At 43.4% G+C, this 20,778-nt stretch overlaps 1 protein-coding gene across 2 annotated transcripts in view; it reads left to right on the top strand.

Moving 5' to 3' along the window:
- LOC126298648 (uncharacterized) overlaps positions 1–20,778 on the top strand; it is a 432,853-nt gene that overhangs the window by 270,118 nt on the left and 141,957 nt on the right. For both annotated transcript variants that reach the window (XM_049990060.1, XM_049990061.1), the window contains exon 3: positions 19,510–19,914. In XM_049990060.1, coding sequence (XP_049846017.1) covers positions 19,510–19,914 — 405 coding nt within the window. The remainder of the gene's footprint in view (positions 1–19,509; positions 19,915–20,778) is intronic.

Below are 20,778 nucleotides of genomic sequence, written 5' to 3'. Positions count from 1 at the left end.
GTGAGGCCGAAAGTGCAGTAGGTCAGGTCCATATGTAGGAGGATAAGAGTGGAGAAACATCAGGATAAGGAAATCAAGCACAAGTACATAACAGCGATCTCAGAAAGGTACCAGTTAGTTGAATGTAGTCAATTACAGTCATTGGAAAAGGAATGGACAAGGTACAGGGACACAGTACTAGACGTGGATAAAGAATGTCTTGGAACAGTAGTGTGTAAAAGTAGGATGAAGTAAACAGCTTGCTGGAATGACAAAGTCAAGGCAGCCTGTAAAAGGAAAAAGAGTGCATATCAAAAATGGCTACATACTAGAACTAAGGTAGACAGAGAAAGTTATGTTGAAGAAAGAAACAAAGCCAAACAGATAATTGCAGCATCCGAGGAGAAAATTTGGGAAGACTTTGGAAACAGGTTGGAGACTGAGTCAAGCTGCTGGAAAACCATTCTGGAGTGTAATTAGCAGTCTTCGAAAGGGAGGTAAGAAGGAAATGACAAGTATTTTGGACAGGTCAGGAAAATTGCTGGTGAATCCTGTGGATGCCTTGGGCAGATGCAGGGAGTATTTTGAAGAGTTGCTCAATGTAGGTGAAAATACGATCAGTAAAGTTTCAGATTTCGAGGTAGAATGGGATAGGAATAATGATGGAAGTAGGATCACATTTGAGGAAGTGGAGAAAATGGTAAATAGATTGCAGTGCAATAAAGCAGCTGGGGTGGATGAAATGAAGTCGGAACTCATCAAATAAAGTGGAATGTCAGGTCTTAAATGGCTGCACGGGATAATTGAAATGGCCTGGGAGTCGGGACAGGTTCCATCAGACTGGACAAAAGCAGTAATCACACCAATCTTTAAACATGGGAACCGAAAAGATTGTAGCAACTACAGAGGTATCTCTTTAATCAGCGTTGTGGGTAAAATCTTCTCAGGTAGTGTTGAAAGGAAAGTGCGACTATTAGTTGAGGACCAATTGGATGAAAATCAGTGGGGGTTTAGGCCTCTTAGAGGTTGTCAGGACCAGATCTTTAGCTTACGGAAAATAATGAGTGGAACAGGGAATTGTATGTATGCTTTATAGATCTAGAAAAGGCATATGACCGGGTTCCTAGGAGGAAGTTATTGTCTGTTCTACGCGATTATGGAATAGGAGGCAAACTTTTGCAAGCAATTAAAGGTCTTTACATGGATAGTCAGGCAGCAGTTAGAGTTGACGGTAAATTGAGTTCATGGTTCAGAGTAATTGCAGGAGTAAGACAAGGCTGCAACCTGTCTCCACTGTTGTTCATATTATTTATGGATCATATGTTGAAAACAATAGACTGACTGGGTGAGATTAAGATATGTGAACACAAAATAAGCAGTATTGCATATGCGGATGACTTAGTTGTGATGGCAGATACGATTGAAAGTTTGCAAAGTAATATTTCAGAGCTAGATCAGAAATGTAAGGACTATGGTATGAAGATTAGCATCTTCAAAACGAAAGTAATGTCAGTGGGAAAGAAATATTAACGGATTGAGTGCCAAATAGGAGGAACAAAGTTAGAACAGGTGGACGGTTTCAAGTACTTAGGATGCATATTCTCACAGGATGGCAACATAGTGAAAGACCTGGAAGCGAGGTGTAGCAAAGCTAATGCAGTGAGCGCTCAGCTACGATCTACTCTCTTCTGCAAGAAGGAAGTCAGTACCAAGACTAAGTTATCTGTGCACCGTTCAATCTTTCGACCAACTTTGTTGTATGGGAGCGAAATCTGTGTGGATTCAGGTTACCTTATCAACAAGGTTGAGGTTACGGATATGAAAGTAGATAGGATGATTGCAAATACTAGTAGATGGGAACAATGGCAGGAGGGTGTCCACAATGAGGAAATCAAAGAAAAATTGGGAATGAACTCTATAGATGCGGCATGAATTCGTCAATGGAATGGAAGGAGTTGTACAGGAGAAATGATTTTAAATTAGATTTAAAATTTTCTACGCAACGCGTCAGATATTTTATGTTGTTCATTGCATTCAGACTAAACTAGTACACTAAAGGCTAATTCTAGATATCAGAAAAGCAAAGGATTTGACTGAAGGCACAACAGAAGTTACTGTGTAGAGTTTGAGGGATGATAGCAAACAGTCGGCATTCAAGCTGAATTGTAAAGTATAAACACTGAGAGCAGCTCTCCAAGTGAGAAAACTGACTTGAAACGGAGCTTACCCTAGACTATCGATGAGTGACACGAAGTTGGCGCCCCAACGGCATGACCTCATACGAATATCCGGAATTTTTAAAGTATTGTGGTGGCACACGTTTCGTCTATATCTATAATCTACCGGCACTTTACAGGCATCAACCAATCTGACGTGAGGCTCTGAGCCTTCCAGGTGCTTCTGGCTAATCACATTAAAGGCCTTTTCCCTTCTACCTTATAGGTAGGGTTTGTTACTGCCTTTACAGTAACAAACTTCTAGTTTGGTGGAAAAAGCGATCAGCTAAAAATTAGATGTCGCTACTCTTCCTAGTATGGCTATCAACAACAGTGTTTTACCTCACTTTGCTCCACCCTATGGGTGGAGACACTCTAGGGAGTGGGGACCGCTATTACAGCCGTTTTAAGTCTTTCCATCACACTCTAACCTGTATTTCATACACTGACGTTCCGGTTCTCAGGACCTGGTGTCAGGCTTGCTGCATATGCTAAGGCGTACCTGTTTGCGACCGTCATCTACTGTGACACCTTACAACAGCATCTAGACATTGTATGAAATTTCCACTTAATTATCTGAACAGAAATTCCTTCCCTGGGACATCTGCCGGGATCGTCTGCAATTCTTATGGCCCCTAGTTACTGTTTACCTCTAGTAACTTAAACGCTACCGTTTACGGTGGCCGACCTGCTTTGCATCTCTAGTTTCCTAGCTTTCCAACTACATCAAGCTTAACAATGCATAGTCCAATAAATGGTGAATGTGGAGAAAATATTATTGATGATTAATTTCTCTCTTATGTTTATATGTTGTGTACAATAAACTAACGAAAAACGCTATAAAATACAGATACAGTGTACTAATGTATAGGAATTACAACTTACCATGATGTACTCACGACGAAAGACTGTTCTAATAAAACATAAGTGATCCACAACGCGTGTGAGCCCAATCGTCACGAATTATTAAGACATTACGCACTTCCGACCTCTGAACAGTCTGTGGCTATATGAAGTCCTGTGTCATACTCAAGTACGTAGCATTACAGAACTAAGAGGGCGTGCTGAAAAGTAGTGCCTCAGAGTTTTTATTATTTTCTCAATGTTTGTTAAGGTGTTACTTGACATTCATACTACTCTGTCGACTGTCCCTCATTGGTGACGCAAGTTACACCCCTCTACCGCTACCGAATAGTAGCGTGTAATGTGGTTGTGTGTAACGCAACTATGTTGGTGCGTGAGAGACCCTCAGAAAACTGAAAGCAAAAATTCGAAAAGTACGTCCACACATGGAGCACCCTCTCCTCCAGCCAGACTACACACGACGGCTGCGACATTTAATCCGACGCCTTGCGTTCACTGTTATCGATCATCCTTCATATGGTCCCAACTCGCTCCCACCCGATTTTCATATGTTTTCAGAACTTAAAGAACATATCTGAGAATTTCACTTTGATAATGATGAAACGACGCAAGCAAAGATGAGGTTGTGGCTGGGCCTCAAAATCAAACATTCTGCAGTGACGGTATCAACTAGTCTCGTTGGGAGAAGTGCGTTCGTCTACAGGGTGATTGTCATGAAATAAGTAAGTAGATATAAAGAATAAAAATTTATAACGTCTGTTTGATTTCAGAAGCTTTGAGTTTTCACATAAAAAAATTCGGAGGTGATACTTTTCAGTACCGTCTCGTACCACGGAAGTGTAGAAATGTGGCAGTGGGAGAAGACACGTAACGAAACCCAGTCAACAGATTATTTGATGCCACGATTGCGTCAATAAAACTGTGTATTATGCGTTGTTTTGATCTTCAGTTCTAAAACTGGTTTGATGCACCAATCCATGACAGTTCATCCTGTGCAAGAGTCTTCATCGTTGCACGACTATCGCGAATTACATCTATTTGAACCCGTTTCCTATAGTCAGTCCTTATTCTGCTCTACAATTTTACCTCCCACACTTCCATCCATTACCAAACTGACAATTTATTGATGCCTCAGGATGTGTCCTGTCAACTGATGCCTTCTCTTAGTCGAACTGTGCATTAAATTTCTTTTCCGCTCACTTCATTTCAGTACCTTCTCATTTTTAATTTCGATATACGTATCTTCAGCATTCTTCTGTTGCACAACATTTCAAAAGCTTCTATCCTCTTCTTATCCGAACCACTTATCGTTCACGTTTCACATCCATAAAAGACTATACCAGAGACCAGTGCATTCAGAAAATACTTCTTAACGCTTATATTTATATCATAAGTTAACAAATTCCTCTTTTTCATGAGTACTCATCATGCTATTGCCAATCTGCATATTATTTCATCTCTATTTCGGCCATCATGAGTTATTTTACTGCACAAATACCAATACTCATTTACCACTTTGTCTCATTTCCTAATCTAATTCTCTCAGACTCGCTTCATTTAACTGTTCTATATTCCATTAAACTTATTTTACTTCTGTCTATGTTACTCTTACAATCTCTTATCAGGACACTATTCATTCCGATCAACTACACTTCAAAGTCCTTTGCCAACTCTGACGGTATTGCAATGTCATCGACAAATGTAAAGTTTTTATTTCTTCTCCATGAACTTTAATTCCCTTTCCAAATTTTTCTTTGGTTTCCTTCACAGTTTGCCCAGTGCAGGGCCTATAGATTGAATACAGTTCGGGATACGTTAAACCCTGTCTCACTCCCTTTTCAACTATGACTTCCATTTCATATGCCTCTACTTTTGTAACTGAAGTCTGGTTTCTGTATGAAATGCAAATAACAATTCGGTCCATGTGTTTTATTCCTGCTACCTCCAAAATTTCTGTGTGTCTAGTCCAGTCAACATTGCCACAAACTTCCACAAATGCTACAAACGCAGGTTTGTCTTAGTGTCATAGTCAATATTGCATCTCGCTTTCTTAAATTTCCCTATAATCCGAGTTGATCTTCCCAGTGGTCATCTTCTACAAATTTTCCAATTTCTTTGTAAATAAGTTGCATCAGCATTTTTCATGGATCACTTACTAAACGGATCATTTGGTAGTATTCGCACGTGTGAGCACCTATCGTCCTTAGTATGGGAACTATTACATTCTTCCGAAGTCTGAGGGTATTTTGGCAGTCTCATATATCTTGAAAGCAAGGTGTAATAGAATTGTCATAGTCGGCTCTTCCAAGTATCTCAGTAATTCTGAGGGAATGTGTTCTCCAGGGTCCTTGTTTACACTTGGATCTTTCAATACTCTATCAGTTTCTTCACGCAGTATTGTATCTTCTGTCTGATCATCACATATTTTCTCTCCTATTTTTATAACGTTGTCGACAAGTTTCTCTTACATAGTTCGTCTATATCTTCCTTCCAACTTTCAGCTTCTTTTCTTTGTACTGGGTTGCCATCTGAACTCTTGGCATTCATACAGCTGCTTCTTTTCTCTCCTTTCCAATTATCTCTCTCTATTTTTATGTAGACAGTATGTTTCCTGCGCATAATTACTCATGTTTCTACAGCTTTTAATTTTCCCTCTAGTCTTTCCTGCTTAGCCATTTTGTTTTGTGTGTCGCTCGTATTTCTAGACGTCTGTAATACCTTTACTCTGATCCAATTTTCTCTCTATGGAAAAAAGATTTTTTTTACCTCTTCCGTGACAGGGCTACAAGCAGTCACATCCAAAATCGGTAAGGAACCCCTATGATAACTTCTCCACCATAAACCTTCTTGCTACATTGACTCCGTAACCCCTAGATCATATATAATCTCATTAGAAGCATAAAAATGCAGGCAATAAATAGGGCTTAATTGTACAACATAAAAATATTTTCATGTTCAGTAATAGTTTTCTTAAGCGTGCCTATTGATTTTTAATCTGTATGCTTGTAGCCCCGTCACATAAGACGTAAAAGCTCTCCAGCGAGGTTTGAACCAACATGTAATGCAGCCTTCTCTTTGAAGCACATCATATTATCACTGAACTAGTTACATAGTGTTGGCATTCAATGGCCCATTTATGGCTAACATAAAAAGTGAAATTAGTTACAGCGTCTGTGTTGAATGGCCTTTCAAGAATAAAAAACGTAAAAGTATCAACCCCACGACAAACCTTAAGTGAAATATACTCCGAATATTTAATCTAAATGCCAAGAAAATGTAGCAGAATGATTCTGAGCCATTCATGGAAGAAAGCTGACGATTATGAAGCTATATGTGTAGTGTCTGTTTTCTCGCACAGTTACGATCCCACAGCCACTAGAATCAATCGAGATACAAAGGAATGAATAACAATAGCTGATAGTGGTCATTGATTTAAATCTATGGGGAATGTTGAAAATTTGTACTGGTCTGGGACTCGAATCCGGGTATTCTGCTTACAAGGCAAATGTGCTGATCGCTGCGCCATCCGGACACAGAGGTCATCGCAACTGCAAAGAATACCCTAGCACGCCGCCTGTAAGACCCAAATTATCAGTATATCCACACACTACTAATATAGTGTCCCTTGTCCATTATTCTCCTTACTCGAGGCATTCCACCCGTTCCCGTAAGACAGCGATCATCATTTGTAACATTTATTTACCTCTAGGTATACCATTTACTTACATTGAACTGACCACCTTAATTCAACAACTTTCACTCTATTTTATCCTTCTTGGGGGTTTCAGTGTTTATCATACCCTGTGGGGAAGCACCACTTCATCTGAAAGGGGCCTTTCTTAAGCGACGAGCATTTTACCGACCGTGATCTGCGTCTCCTCAGTGATATACTCCTACCCACTTCAGTGTCACCCATGTGCCTTTTCAGCTGTCGACCTAACGAACACTTCCCCAACCTTGCGTCTTTGCTACATAGGTTACTACATGACTGTCTTTCTAACAGTGACCAGTTTCCAGTCCTCATGTCACTTCCTTACCACTGCCTGTGGACAGATTTCCACGATGAGTGCTTCAGAGAGTCAACTGCAAGTTGAATGCCTTTATGGTCTTCGCCACCACTATGTCAGATTGCGTCGACAAGGTTGCGATAAACATCTTCGACGCGGTCACCTGCGCCGCTGAATCTGCTATCTCCCTTTTCTACAGGTTCCGTCCATCACTGATCAATGGCATAGTAGACCAAAGACATAATTACAGCTGTTCAGGATCGTCATAAAGCGCTACATCATCTCAACCAGCGTCCTTCACAGGCCACCCTTAATGACTATGTGCTAAGGCTCGCTATCTATTTAAGCATAGTAAGGAGTGCTTGGACGCTATCTCTCCCAGTTGGAAATTTTGCCTTTTTTTCCCCAGGTGTGGGCCAAGCTCCATAGCGTTTCGTACTGGGTCTTGTCCTTAAGGATGGTCTTTGTAGAGATGCGTCGCTTCTTGCCGATCACGTTACGACCCACTGTGTGACAGCATCAGTGTCCTCTTCTTACCTAGCTATCTTTATAATGCAGAAATGGCAAGTTGAAGCGATCTTATATGTTTCGTCCCCCACTAAGCCGAATTGTATAATGAAACCTTCAATAAGTGGGAACTGCTTCAGGACCTTTTCTCACCATGGTCACAGACCCGGATTCAGTTAACAATCAAATGTTACAACATTTAAATGTTAATCTGCTCAAGATCTTGAACCATATTTGGTTCAAAAGTGTCCTGTCTTCGTAATGGATAGATGGTATCATCGTCCCAAACCTTAGGCCACTCGAAAACCGAACGTATCTCGACAGCTACCGACTCATTAGTCCCACCAACGTGGTATGCAAACTGTTTGAAAGGATGGTTGCCTACAGATTATTCTGATTTTTTTTTCAAATCTCAGGCCTTTTATTCCCCTGTCAGTGTGTTCTGTGGGGGGAACAATCCATAACCAACCATCCATAATCAACAGCAATCTGACGGGCTTTATTTAAAGCCAAACCTCATCACGGTCGTTTTCGACCCACATAAGGCATACAGCGTTGCATGGTGTCACCACATTTTTATCATCATCCATGACTGGGGCTGTCAAGACTCCATACTATTCACTAGTTCCTGTCCTACCAGTTGTTCAGGGTTAGAGTTAGTACTTCACTCAGCTTTCCATGGATCCAAGAGAATGTCGCCTCACAGGGTTCTATGCTGCGTGTCACTCGCGTCGTCATAAATGGGCTATTTACCTCTGTTAGGCCACTGGTCACCCTAGCGCTGCATATCGACGACTTTTGCGTTTGATACACCTCCCAGTCAGTAGCCTTGACTGAACGCCAGCTCCATGGTGCTATACACAAGGTCTCTACTTAGATACTTTCCAATAGTTTCCAGTTCTCTACTACAAAAACACGAATCACGAAATTCTGTCGTCGTACCGTGGTTCATACTGATTCAGAACCTTACTTAGATACCCAGCACTTCGATGTTGTTGCACAGTCCCCCTTTCACGGCCTCCTTTTTGATAAAAAGCTGACTTGGGTCCCCATCTTCATCAACCAAAGACTAGCTGCATACAGAAACTTGAAGCTGTCTGCTTTCTTGCCCAAACATCTTGGGGTGCAGATCATGCTCCTCTTCTCTGTATTTACTGGGCGCTGGTCTCATCCCGACTGGACTATGCCTGCCTTGGTTATGGCTTTGCAGCACCTTTAGATTCGAAATTGTTAGACCCATTCCATCGTTGCGACGTGCAACTGACCTTCTGGACTGGTCTCTTTGACAAAGTGGCGATCTCTCTTCGGTTCCTCTCCTGGTCTCCTATGCAATCGTCATTCGAGAGTTCCCTCATCATCAAACATATTGCGTTATTTTTGTATACGAGTGGTCTCATCTCCCCTGCTAGGCCCTCTGCCTGTTTAGTTTAGTTTAGTTTCTTGAGTTTCTGCATGTTAATTTAATATCTAATAGCCACAGTTCTCGCGTTTTTGTTTGCGTCGGAAAGTAAACTGATTTTGTGACATATTAAAAGTCCTAAGCAGGGGTGAATTATTTAGTTTCACCTGAGTGTTTCGGTAGTAACGTTTTTGAATCTCTGCGTATTAATCTAATTTATTAGACACATTTCTTGCGTTTTCGTCAGGGTCTACAGTAGAGTCGCGCTGCACGTGCCGATACTCTGTCCACGGCCATTAGTTTAGACAGGGACTGCGATTGTTGTGTGTGGATGTGAGCAGAGATGGTGACACTTCGCTCTCAGCTTCAGGCTGTGATGGCTTCGGTTACACAGCTTGAGGTTGCAGTGGATAGGCGCCACTGTTGTGGGCCGACCGTGGGGATCCAACGGAATTCCAGCACGTCCGAGACCTCCGATCGGTCCTCACCGGTGGCCGGCCCAGTTACTGCTCGCACTGAGGTTGACCCCTCACTTGTGGTCGAGTGAGAGGTCACCCCGGGCCGTAGCAGGTGGCGAAAGACTTCCCAGGCGGCCGCACGTAAGGCCTCCCCGGTTTGCCTGACATACAGGTTCCACGTGCTGTCTGTGGCAGACACTGTCGCTGAGCCACATGCTGTGGCCTCTCGTTTCGGAGGAAACATCTCAGCCTTCAAGATACGGACAATCACAGAGGGTGAGATTATTGATAATAGGGAGCTCCAACGTTAGGCGCGTTGTGGAGCCCCCTTAGATACACGGCAACCAAGAAGGGAAAGAAAACAAATGTGCACTCAATATGCACACTGGGTGGAGTCATTCCAGATATGGAACGGGTCCTCCCGGATGCCATGAAGAGCACAGGGTGCTGCCAACTGCACGTGGTTGCTCACGTCGGTACCACTGATGTGTGTTACTTTGGATCAGAAGAGATTCTCTATGGATTTGAGAGGCTAACAGAAGTGGTTAAGACTGCCAGTCTTGCTTGCAAGACGAAAGCAGAGCTGGCCATTTGCAGCATAGTCGACAGGACCGATTGCGGACTTCTAGTACAGAACCGAGTGGAGGGTCTGAATCAGAGGCTCAGACGGTTCTGCGACCTTGTAGGCTGCAGATTCCTCGACTTGAGTGGTTGGGTTTCGGGTTCCGGTGAATAGGTCAGGTGCCCACTATACGCAGGAGGCGGCTACACGGGTAGCAACCGCTGTGTGGCGTGGACTTGTCGGTTTTTTAGGATAGAGGGTCTCTGGAAAACTCAAGAAGAGCTTCAGTCACAAAGGGAGCAGGCCGAACACAGGAAGAACGTAGATACAGGAACCATCGGTATAACAGTAATAAATTGTAGCTGTGTTGGGAAAGTACCAGAGCTCCAAGCGCTAATAGAGAGCACAGATGCTCCAATCATTACAGGTACTGAAAGCTGGCTAAATCCGGAGGTAAGCTGAGCCGAAATTTTTGCGAAGTACGTAACGGTGTTCCGAAAGGATATGCTAAACATGGTTGGCGGTGGCATGTTCGTTGTCGTTATAAGTCGTTCATTTTGTCGCGAATCTGAAGTAGAAAGTTCCTGTGAATTAGTATGGGCAGAGGTCATTGTTGGCAACTTGAATAAAATAATAATTGGATCATTTAGCGACCTCCCAATTCAGATGATACAGATGCTAAAACGTTCAAAGTAAACTTGAGTTTGATTTCAGAGAGACCCCCGACTCCTACGATTATTGCTGGTGGTGACTTTAATTTAACCTCGATATATTGGCGAAAATACATGTTTAATTCCTGAGGTACGCATAAAATATTCGAAATTGTGCTAAACGTTTTCTCTGAAAATTATTTCGAGAAGTTAGTTAATGAGCTCACGCGAATAGTAAACGATTGTGAAAACACACTTGATCTCTTAGTAACAAATAATCCTCAGTTAATAACGACCATCAAAACGGATACAGGGATTAGTGACCACAGGGTTGTCGTAATGAGATTGAATATTGTAACCCCCAAATCCTCAAAAATTAAACGAAAATATACTTATTCAAAAAAGCAGATAAAAATTCACTTGACGCCTTCCTGAATGACAATCTCCAATCCGTCCAAATTAATAATATAAGATAGACCATTTGTGACTTGAATTCAAAGAAATAGTATCAACAGCATTTGAGAGATTTATACCAAATAAATTAACAAACGACGGAGCTGATCCTCCTTGGTACACAAAACGAGTCAGAACACTGTTACAGAAACAACGAAACAAATATGTCAAATTTAAACAGACGCAGAATCCCCAAGACTGGCGATCTTCTACAGAAGCTCGAAATATAACGCGGACTTCAATGCGAGATGTTTGAACCATTTTTCCACAACGAAACTTTGTCTCGAAACCTGGCATAAAATCCAGAGAGATTCTGGTTGTATGTGAAGTATGTTAGCGGCAAGAAACAATCAGTGCCTGGTCTGCGCAATAGCAATGGAGATACCATTGAAGACAGTGCTGCCAAAGCAGAGTGGGTAAAATGGAACATGCTTTTACGTCTCCTGTCAGTCAGGAACACCATTCGTTGTCAGGAGCAAATAGTGTTTTTACGGCAGAGCTGATGACCGTTAATAGTGCCCTCCATTTTGTTAAACGGAGCCACCTTGACTGATTTCTGACTTGTAGTGACTCAATGGGCAGTCTTGAGTGGTCTGCAGACTAACTGACGGGTATTCGTCTTGTAATGCTGTAGTCTCCGCTCTTCATGACTTCCGAACAGTATTTAGTCATACTGCCTGCCCGGTTGTTTTTCTCTGCGTCCCACATCATATGGGGCAATGAATTGTACGATCATTTGGCCAGAGCAGCGATTCCTGCACGCCGACCCCCAGTTCGCTGCTTTGCAGATGCAAATAAGGCCTCAGCTCACTCGAAGATGGAACGACATCAGGAGGGCTATATTCCCCTGTAATGAACTCCGCACTACCACGGAGAGTATCGCTGCGTAGTGCTCTCTCTTCTGTTCCCTACAAAAGGAATCCACCGTTCTATATCGGTTCCACGTCTGTTATACCACGCTAACCAATAGTTTTATTCTGTATAATGAGCCACCCCCGAATTGTGGTTGTTGAGGAGGACAGACAGAAGCTCCTATCGTGATTGAATGTTGCCTCCTCCTGGTTCTTCATGCTAAGCGTGGCCTGCAGGATTCTCCGTCTTGAATATTGGTGGAAAATTCACGGAGGTTGAACTGATTGTTTCCTCCATGAAGCAGAATTTTATTCTGACATTTAAGGTTTTAAGCTACCTTCAGGATGGGTTCGACGTTGATGCGTCTTCCGTCAGTTCACTCTTTCATCGCTCTTTTTTTTAATTGCTTTTGGATGCTATAAGTTTCTCTTTAACGCTTCGATAGATCATGGGTGGGGCGGCTGTGGCTGAGACGGCTCCCTTCGCATGCAGAGCATGCTCATCCACAGCCTTACTTGAAATAATGTGATAAAAGTACGGGATAGCGATATGCACATATGCAGATGGTGGTAGTATCACGTACACAAAGTATAACAGGGCAATACATTGGCGGAGCTGTCACTTGTCAGGTGATCGATGTTTCCGACGTGATTATGGCCGCACAGTGGGAATTAAGACACTGAACACAGTGTGGTAGTTCGAAAAAGAAATACATTCTTTTTCGGAAATCATTAGGGAATTCAGTGTTCGTGGTCCACAGTGTCAAGAGTGTGCTGAACACATCAAATTTCAGGCATTACATCTCAACAAGGGCAACGCAGTGGCCGACGGCCTTCACTTAACGCAGTAGCGTTTGCTTAATGATGTGAGTACTAACAGACAAGCAACACTGCGTGAATTAGCCGTAGATATCAGTGTGAGACGTACGACGGGCGTATCTGCTTCGACACTGTGGCGAAGTTCGGCGTTAATGAGCTATGGTAGCAGACGACCCATTCAAGTGCCTTTGCTAACAGCGCAACATAGTCTGCAGCGCCTTTCCTGGGGTCGTGGCCATATCGGTTGGAGCATACGTCACTGAAAAACCGTGTCTTCGTCAGACGAGTCCCGATTTCAGTTGGTAAGAGTTGATGGTAGGTTTACAATGTGGATGTTCGGCTAGTTGGAGACTATTTTCAGCCATTTATGGTCGTCATGTTCCCAAACAACAACGAAATTTTCGTGGATGAAAGTGTGCCATGTCACTAGGCCACAAATGTTCACGATTGATTTGGAGAACTCTCTGGATAGTTCGAACGAATGTTTTGTCCATTCAGATCACCCGAAATAAATCCAGTCGAACATTATTAAGAAGTACCACACGACTTTTGTCACATCGGTGTATTTGTCATCTCGCTTTTTATTGGCAGTCCAACATATTTCCTTAATTTTTTTGTATGCTCATTTTTACTGTTCGGAATCTGCGAACTGGAATGTATTCCTTGCTTTTTAACTTTCTTTGCCCTTCATCGGGTTGAGGGTGGTCAGTTCTGTGGTTGGGTTTCTCTCGCTATGAATGAGACCTGAGAGACCCCTCGTCTTCTCTGTCATACGTACCGACCCGACCCATACATATCTCCTTAAATTATTTTTCAGCCGTGGCATCAGTTCTCCCTTCACTTGACTTTAACGCTCCTACGTACTTTCATTATCAGGTATAGCTCCAGATCAACTACCCCTAGATCTAGAGACCGATGACCTTGCGGTTTAGTCTCTTAACCGTCAATCACCAACTAATGTGCTTGAGGGGTGCATCACTGTTAGTGATGCAATCTGCGTCACGAGCACTCACAACCACCTTGCGAAGAATGTTCCATGTTACGGCCTCGATTTCGGTGTGAATATTGTTTTTCAAGTTCTAGATACCTGTTGGCATACACGATGGAGTTCAGAAAACTTCACAGGAAAGTCACAAATTGATAAATCGGGCGAACAGGTTTCCAGTTGTCAACAAAGTGGGGAACATGACTCTGAGGAATCATTCTACGTAAGACTGACCTTGACATTCTGCCTCAGTGAGCGGTTGCGCCATCCTGTTACGACGACTGCATATGGCTATCCTCACAACGCTTTTCCTGTATTACATAATAAAATATCGATCTGATGATGCTACTGTGGCAGTGCAATTTGAGTCACTCTTAAAATGTATGGACCCTGTGCAGACACGCCACACCACACAGTAAGTTTGACACTCTACTGGTCCTTCGGTGCGTTTGATGAGGATTGGTCAGCGCCCAGTTTTGTCTGCTCACATTGCCCGATAAGTGGAAGTGGAACACGTCAGTCATCATGCAGTTGTTGAGAAAATCCGGTTAAGTTTTGGTCATCTCCAGTAGCTGTGAACGGAACATGTGACGTGCTTGCCGATCTCTGGGCAGGAATTGTTGCACCACTTGGATCTTGCAGGGACAGAAATTGATATGCAGCTGCAACATCCGTCGCAGAGGTCTGATCGAGACATTAAGGACTTGTGAATGCCAACAAACTGATCGCGCTGGACTTGGCTGAAAACAGCTGTTACTGTTCCATTGTCGTCAAAGAGGCAAACCGTAGGTGTACCTGGTTATAACTAATTCACTGTAGATGCTGTTATTCTGAACAGCTGAACCCATCTTTTCTTCGACTTCTGGAATGGGACTAGACGTTTACGACAAACGTCAACATATTTCCGAAATAAACGCAGCGTTCATATGGTACTACCATCATACTCGAATTACGTTTGAACTGTGAAGGCAATAGGTTGGTTTCGCCCATGACTCGTGCTGAATGGTAATGCTTTGAACAGCACTACGCCCTGGTACCAACACCAACTCTTCAGTTAGGCATGTTAAAAAATGATGAGCAGTTTAAAACAGGTTATAGTTTCTGCCGCAAGCTGTACAAAATAGAATGTGTATACAAAACGAAACTCAATACAAACTTTATTGTGCCAGCATGACTTCCAGATATCTGAAGAGCATGCAACAACCTGGATGCAAATAGTTACAGCTACAATATTGTGAGTGCTCAAGCTAAAGTTAACTACTTTTATATGAATAAAAAAGTTTTTAACTTCAAAATGGCAGCTTATTGCTTTTTCTTACAGTGGGTTTGAAATTTAAGCATCTGAAAAATTATATGACGGAATTACAAGAAAACCTAGATCTACATAGATACTCTGCAAGCCACCTTAAGGTGCGTGGCAGAGGATACCCTGTACTTGCCAGTTCCCGCTGTTCCACTCGCAAATAGAGCAAAACAACGTCGAATGTCTGTATGCCTCCCAATGGACCCTAATTTCTCGAACCTTACATTCGTGGTCCTTACACGCAATGTATGTTGGTGGCAGCAGAATCTTTCTGTCGGCGTCGTACCGTTCATCCGGAACCAGAACTTTACTTCATGACGATCCACTCATTGTAGTGGAGACATATATTGTTAGGACTGGATTTCGACGCCTCACCTTCGTCAGCTTAAGCGGAAAGGCTGGCAGCACCTCAATGCCCTCCGCTGCCTGAGCAACACCAATTGAGGGGCAGATCGCTCTACGCTGCTGCAGCTCTACGGAGCCCTTGTTCAATCCTGCCTTGACCACGGGAGTCTGGTTTATGGTTCGGCAGCGCCCTCAGCGTTGCGTCTACTCGACCCAATGCACCACTGGGGCGTTCGCCTAGCGACGGGAGCTTTCAGGACGAGTCCGGTGACAAGCGTCTTTGCGGAAGCCGGAATCCCTCCATTGCAGGTTAGGCGTGCACAACTGCTCGTCTGTTACATTGAACACGTTCGTAGTTATCCTGCACATCCGAATCCCCGTCTCCTTTTCCCACCCACGGCGGTTCATCTCCTGCATAGGCGGCCCAGGTCAGGGCTTCCAATAGCACTTCTTGTCCGATCCCTTCTTTCTGAACTGGAGTCGTTGCCTTTACTACCTATACTTGAGTTCCGTTCACGTACACCTCCTTCGTGTACACCTAGGCCATGGATTCGCCTGGACCTTTCACATGGCCCTAAGGACTCAGTTAACCCCGCTGCTCTCCGCTGCCACTTCATCTTGATTCTCGACATGTACCGAGGCCACGAAGTGGTTCACACCGATCGCTCGATGGCTGATGGTCACGTTGGCTTCGCGTATGTCCATGGTGGAAGTATTGAACAACATTCCTTGTCCGATGGCTGCAGTGTTTTCACTGCCGAGCTGGTGGCTATATCTTGTGCCGTTCAAGCCCTGGGGAGTCGTTTCTTCTGTGTACAGACTCCTTGAGCAGCCTACAAGCTATCACCCAGTGCGACCCTCGTCATCCTTTGGTAGCGACCATTCAGGAGTCCATCTGTGCCGTGGAACAGTCCGGTCGTTCAGTGGTGTTTGTCTGGACTCTGGTCACGTAGGAATCACAGGCAATGAACTTGCCGACAGACAAGCCAAACAGGCTACGCGGAAACCGTTTATGGAGGTCGGTTTCTCTGCAACTGACCTGCGTTCAGTACAGACGCCGCAAGGTTTTGCGGCTTTGGGAGACGAAATGGCGTAACCTCAGCACTCACAAAACACTACGTGTCATTAAGGAGACTACGAATGTGTGGCAGTCCTCCATGCGGGCCTCTTGCAGGTACTCTGTGATTCTCTGCCGGCTCCGCATTTGCCACGCTTGGGTGACACACGGCTACCTGCTGCGCCGTGATGATCCACCTCGGTGTCGGTGCGGCGCCCGGCTGACAGTGGCCCGTATCTTGGTGAGCTGTTCTTCTTTGGCTGTCCTGCTACGAGCTGTTCAGTTACCGGACTCGTTGCCATTAATTTTAGTTGACAACGCCTCATAGGCTAATTTAATTTTACTTTTTATACGTGACGGTGGGTATTATCATTCTATATAAGTTTTAGCGCATGTCCTACGTCTTTTCGTGTTCTCCACTCTAATGCTTTTAGGGTGGATGTTTTAATGTGTTGCAGAGTGGCTGGCTTTTCCTTTTTATTCTCATGGTCGACCAGCCACGGTCATCTGCTCTCTTGTTTTTATCCCTTCTACCGGTGTCTTGCTTCTCTCTGTGGTTTTCTTTTCCTGCTTTGTCCGTAGCAGTGTTGGTTATCCTTCTGTCGTTTTTCTCGTTCTTCCTTTCTCCTGTTATTGTACTGTACGTATCCTTTCTTTTCTTATTACCCTTGTGTAATTATTTTACCGGGAGGCTAGGAGACTGTTTCTGCTAGATAGAGCAGATAAGCCCTAATTAACATCTTATTTAAAATATGAATTGGCATCACTTAGTGCCAGTAAGATGGATGTAGAGGAATTATGGGCAAAGTTTAAGCAAATTGTAAGTCGTGGTCTGCAGAGTTACTTGCCCAGTAAGTGGATGAAGAATGGAAAAGACCCACCATGGTTCAATAACGAAATTCGTAAGATACTACGGAAGCAGAGGATGTTGCACTCTAGATTCAAAAGGGGACGCACAAACGACGACAAGGGAAGGCTAGTAGAGATTCGTGTGTCTGTGAAAAGATCTATTCGTGAAGCATACAACTACTACCACCGTAATACCCTAGCATAAGATCGGGCAGAGAACCTGAGAAAATTCTGGTCAGATGTAAAATCGTTAAGCTAGTGTAAGGCTTCCATTCAGTCCACATCAAAATGAAAGCCGAAGTTTAGCGTTTCACTTTCTGGAAATCGTTCTTGCAGTAGAACCATAAAAGATATCGTCATTTGACCATGGGACAGATTCGCGTATGGACGACTAAGAAATACGCATACCTGGCGTAGAGGAGCAACTAAAAGATCTGAGAAAAAAAATCACCAGGTCCGGATGGAAGCCGGCATTAGTGGTAGAGCTGTTCCAGGCGCTTCAGGCCGGAACAGTGCGACTGCTACGGTCGCAGGTTCGAATCCTGCCTGGGGCATGGATGTGTGTGATGTCCTTAGGTTAGTTAGGTTTCAGTAGTTCTAGGGGACTGATGACCTCAGATGTCAAGTCCCATAGTGCTCAGAGCCATTTGAACCATTTGTAGCCAATAAACAGATTCTAATAATACTTAGCAAGTGTAGTTTTTGTGCAAACATACACTTATTTAAATGGAACAGTGCCTATTTACATTAACAAACCAAAAGTAGGGCAAATTGTAATGTCAGTGGTGTTTGTTGCAAGCGTTAATACCTTCATTAACAGCCTGCAATGGGGCACCGTGTCAAATGCTCTCAATCTAGAAAATCGGAATCTGCCTGTTGCCCTTCGTGCATAATTGTTAGTACATCATGTGAGAAAAGGGCAAGCTGAGTTTCACTAGAGAGATGCTTTCTAAAACCATGTTGATTCGTGAACATACGCTTCTTAGCCTCAAGAAATTTTAATATATTCGAACTGAGAACGTGTTAAAGGATTCTGCAGCCGACAGAAGTTAGGGATATTGGTCTTTCATTTTCCGGTTCGTTCTTTTACCTTTCTTATGTACTGGAGTTGCCTGCGCTCTATTCCAGTCTGTTGGGACTTGGTGCTGGACGAGAGATTCACGACAAATGCGGGCTAGTTAAGGTGACAATGCCGTAGAGTACTCTTTGTAAAATCGAACTGGGGTTCCATCCGGACTTGGTGATTTATTTCTTTCCAAATCTTTCAGTTGCTACTCTACTCTACGCTAGGTACGCTTATTTCTATGTCGTCCATAAGGGAGTCTGTCCGATGGTCAAATGGGGGTGTGCTTATACGATGCTCCTGTCTGAATGACTCTTTTAACGTGAAATTTAAAACTTCTGCTACACCAGACTGGCCATCAAGGGGCCAAAGGGAAGCCTTAGACCTGCTTAGCGATTTTACGTGCAACCGGAATTGTCTCAGGTTCTCTGCCAGATGTTTCGCTAAGGTGTGACGGTGGTAGGTGTTGTACAGCTTCGAGCATAGAGCTTTTCACAGACGCACGAATCTCAGATAACTTTCGCTTGTCGTCAGTTATGCGTTCCCTTTCGAACCTAGAGTGCAACAGCCTCTGCTTCCTCAGCATCTGCCGAATGTCGTTATTAAACCATTGTAAGTCCTTTTCATCCTTCACCCACTTATAAGGCACATATCTCTCCAGACCACGATTTACAAGATGACTGTGGGTGCGTTTTCATAACTTATCTTTCAATTTTTGAAAACCGTAAAACCACATTATTTTATCCTGTTTAACAAATGTGGTTAATCATTTCTCAATGAATGAGCCCTGTTTAATCGCAATCTATCGTCAAAGGATTTTGTGATTTCACTTAGGTACATAATTTTTTGATTAATCTTTGGTTTAGCAGGACATTGATTTCATGGAAGACAGTAAAAAATTTTCAAATGTGTTTGAATTCGCAAGAGATGACACTGGTGAGGTCATAGGTACTACCTAGACTTACACTAGTTAAACTTACGCTAAGAAAACACACACACACACACACACACACACACACACACACACACACACACACACACACACACAGAGTATTTGAAGTGATCATAGAGAATAACCATTCTTTTTTACTGTGTTGAAATTGGTGTTGTATGAGAACTTAAGATAAATTAATTTGTTGCAGGTGCAGTATACCGAGTGAATGATGGTAGTGTTCGTGCATATGGACCATCGCAGTGGCATAATCCTATGTCAAATGTTCCTGTGAGACAGTCTGCTACAGAAGAGAACTTCAGTCCATCCATCCACCCATATGCTTCAGGAGATTTTCCAAGATTTCCACATGGTGCTGGAGGCAATCCGCATCCTCAACACAACCACGAGAAGATAGTGAATGCTAATAGTGGCGAGCCCCAAGGCACAGTGCGGAGAGAAGTCACCCCAATAAGAGAATACGCTGATTCATCACAGGGACAGAGGAACTCAATACTGAGAACTACAGCTAGTCCAGTCTTTCAAGACAGTGGAATCCTTCGACGAACAAGTGAAAATCACAGACCCGATTCTCGTGCCAGTTACCCAGAAACAGGTAAATGATCGTATGCCATTATTGTAAACACTGCAGACCAGGTCGACTACACAGTTGTTTGGTCGAGTTGTATATTTCCTGCTAATAAGAAGGTAAAAACACTATGAAAAATAAAAATGTACTGAAATATACCAAACAAGGTTTATTATAAGGAATTTGTACAACTACACAGATGGACGTAATGTCACTGTAACTGAAAGAAAGAAATCGGTGAACAGAAAAAAATAACTGAGTGATTAATACCAAATCTTCATCAGTGGGTATTATATTTTGCAGAGCTAGCAAGAATGTTGGTAAATTAAGACATGCGTGAGCAGTAGCAAATATTTAAAATACAAATACTGGATTTTGTTTCTTTAAAATAGTTTTTGGGAGCCATTTAGAGTTATGTACATTAAATAGCGAAGGAAGTGTTATATCTCCCGTGGTGAGATGATAGCATCCATGAAAACACTTAGGATGAGCACGAAGTACCACATCACACGGCTTCTGCGATAAACATTGTCAACCGAACTGGCGGGCAGTGACCCGAATGCACGGTCAACGGCACACACAGACTGCAAGGGCGAGACAGCCCAAAGAATTTACACCACGAATGCAAGTGAGCGTAAGCTGAGCAAAAAGGAATCCAGTTACAGGCTGACGCTCCACCAGAGACCGGAAGTCAGAGACAGACAAGGACAGGGGGACACTTTCTGCTAGATGCAGTGTATAGGGAGGGAGTTACTCCACCTCCATCAGACCTCCTCCTGACTCCCCCTGGCAAACAAGTCTCCTGGTTGGTCGGCTTCTCTGTACGACAGATCAAATTATACAGTGATCATCGCACAGGTGGCAGGAACATCTGTGGGTTCCATTCAGTTG

Source organism: Schistocerca gregaria, chromosome X (assembly GCF_023897955.1).
Source record: "Schistocerca gregaria isolate iqSchGreg1 chromosome X, iqSchGreg1.2, whole genome shotgun sequence".
Lineage (NCBI taxonomy): Eukaryota > Metazoa > Arthropoda > Insecta > Orthoptera > Acrididae > Schistocerca > Schistocerca gregaria.
Note: the sequence above shows the minus strand (reverse complement) of the source record. Positions and strands in the feature narration are given on the sequence as shown.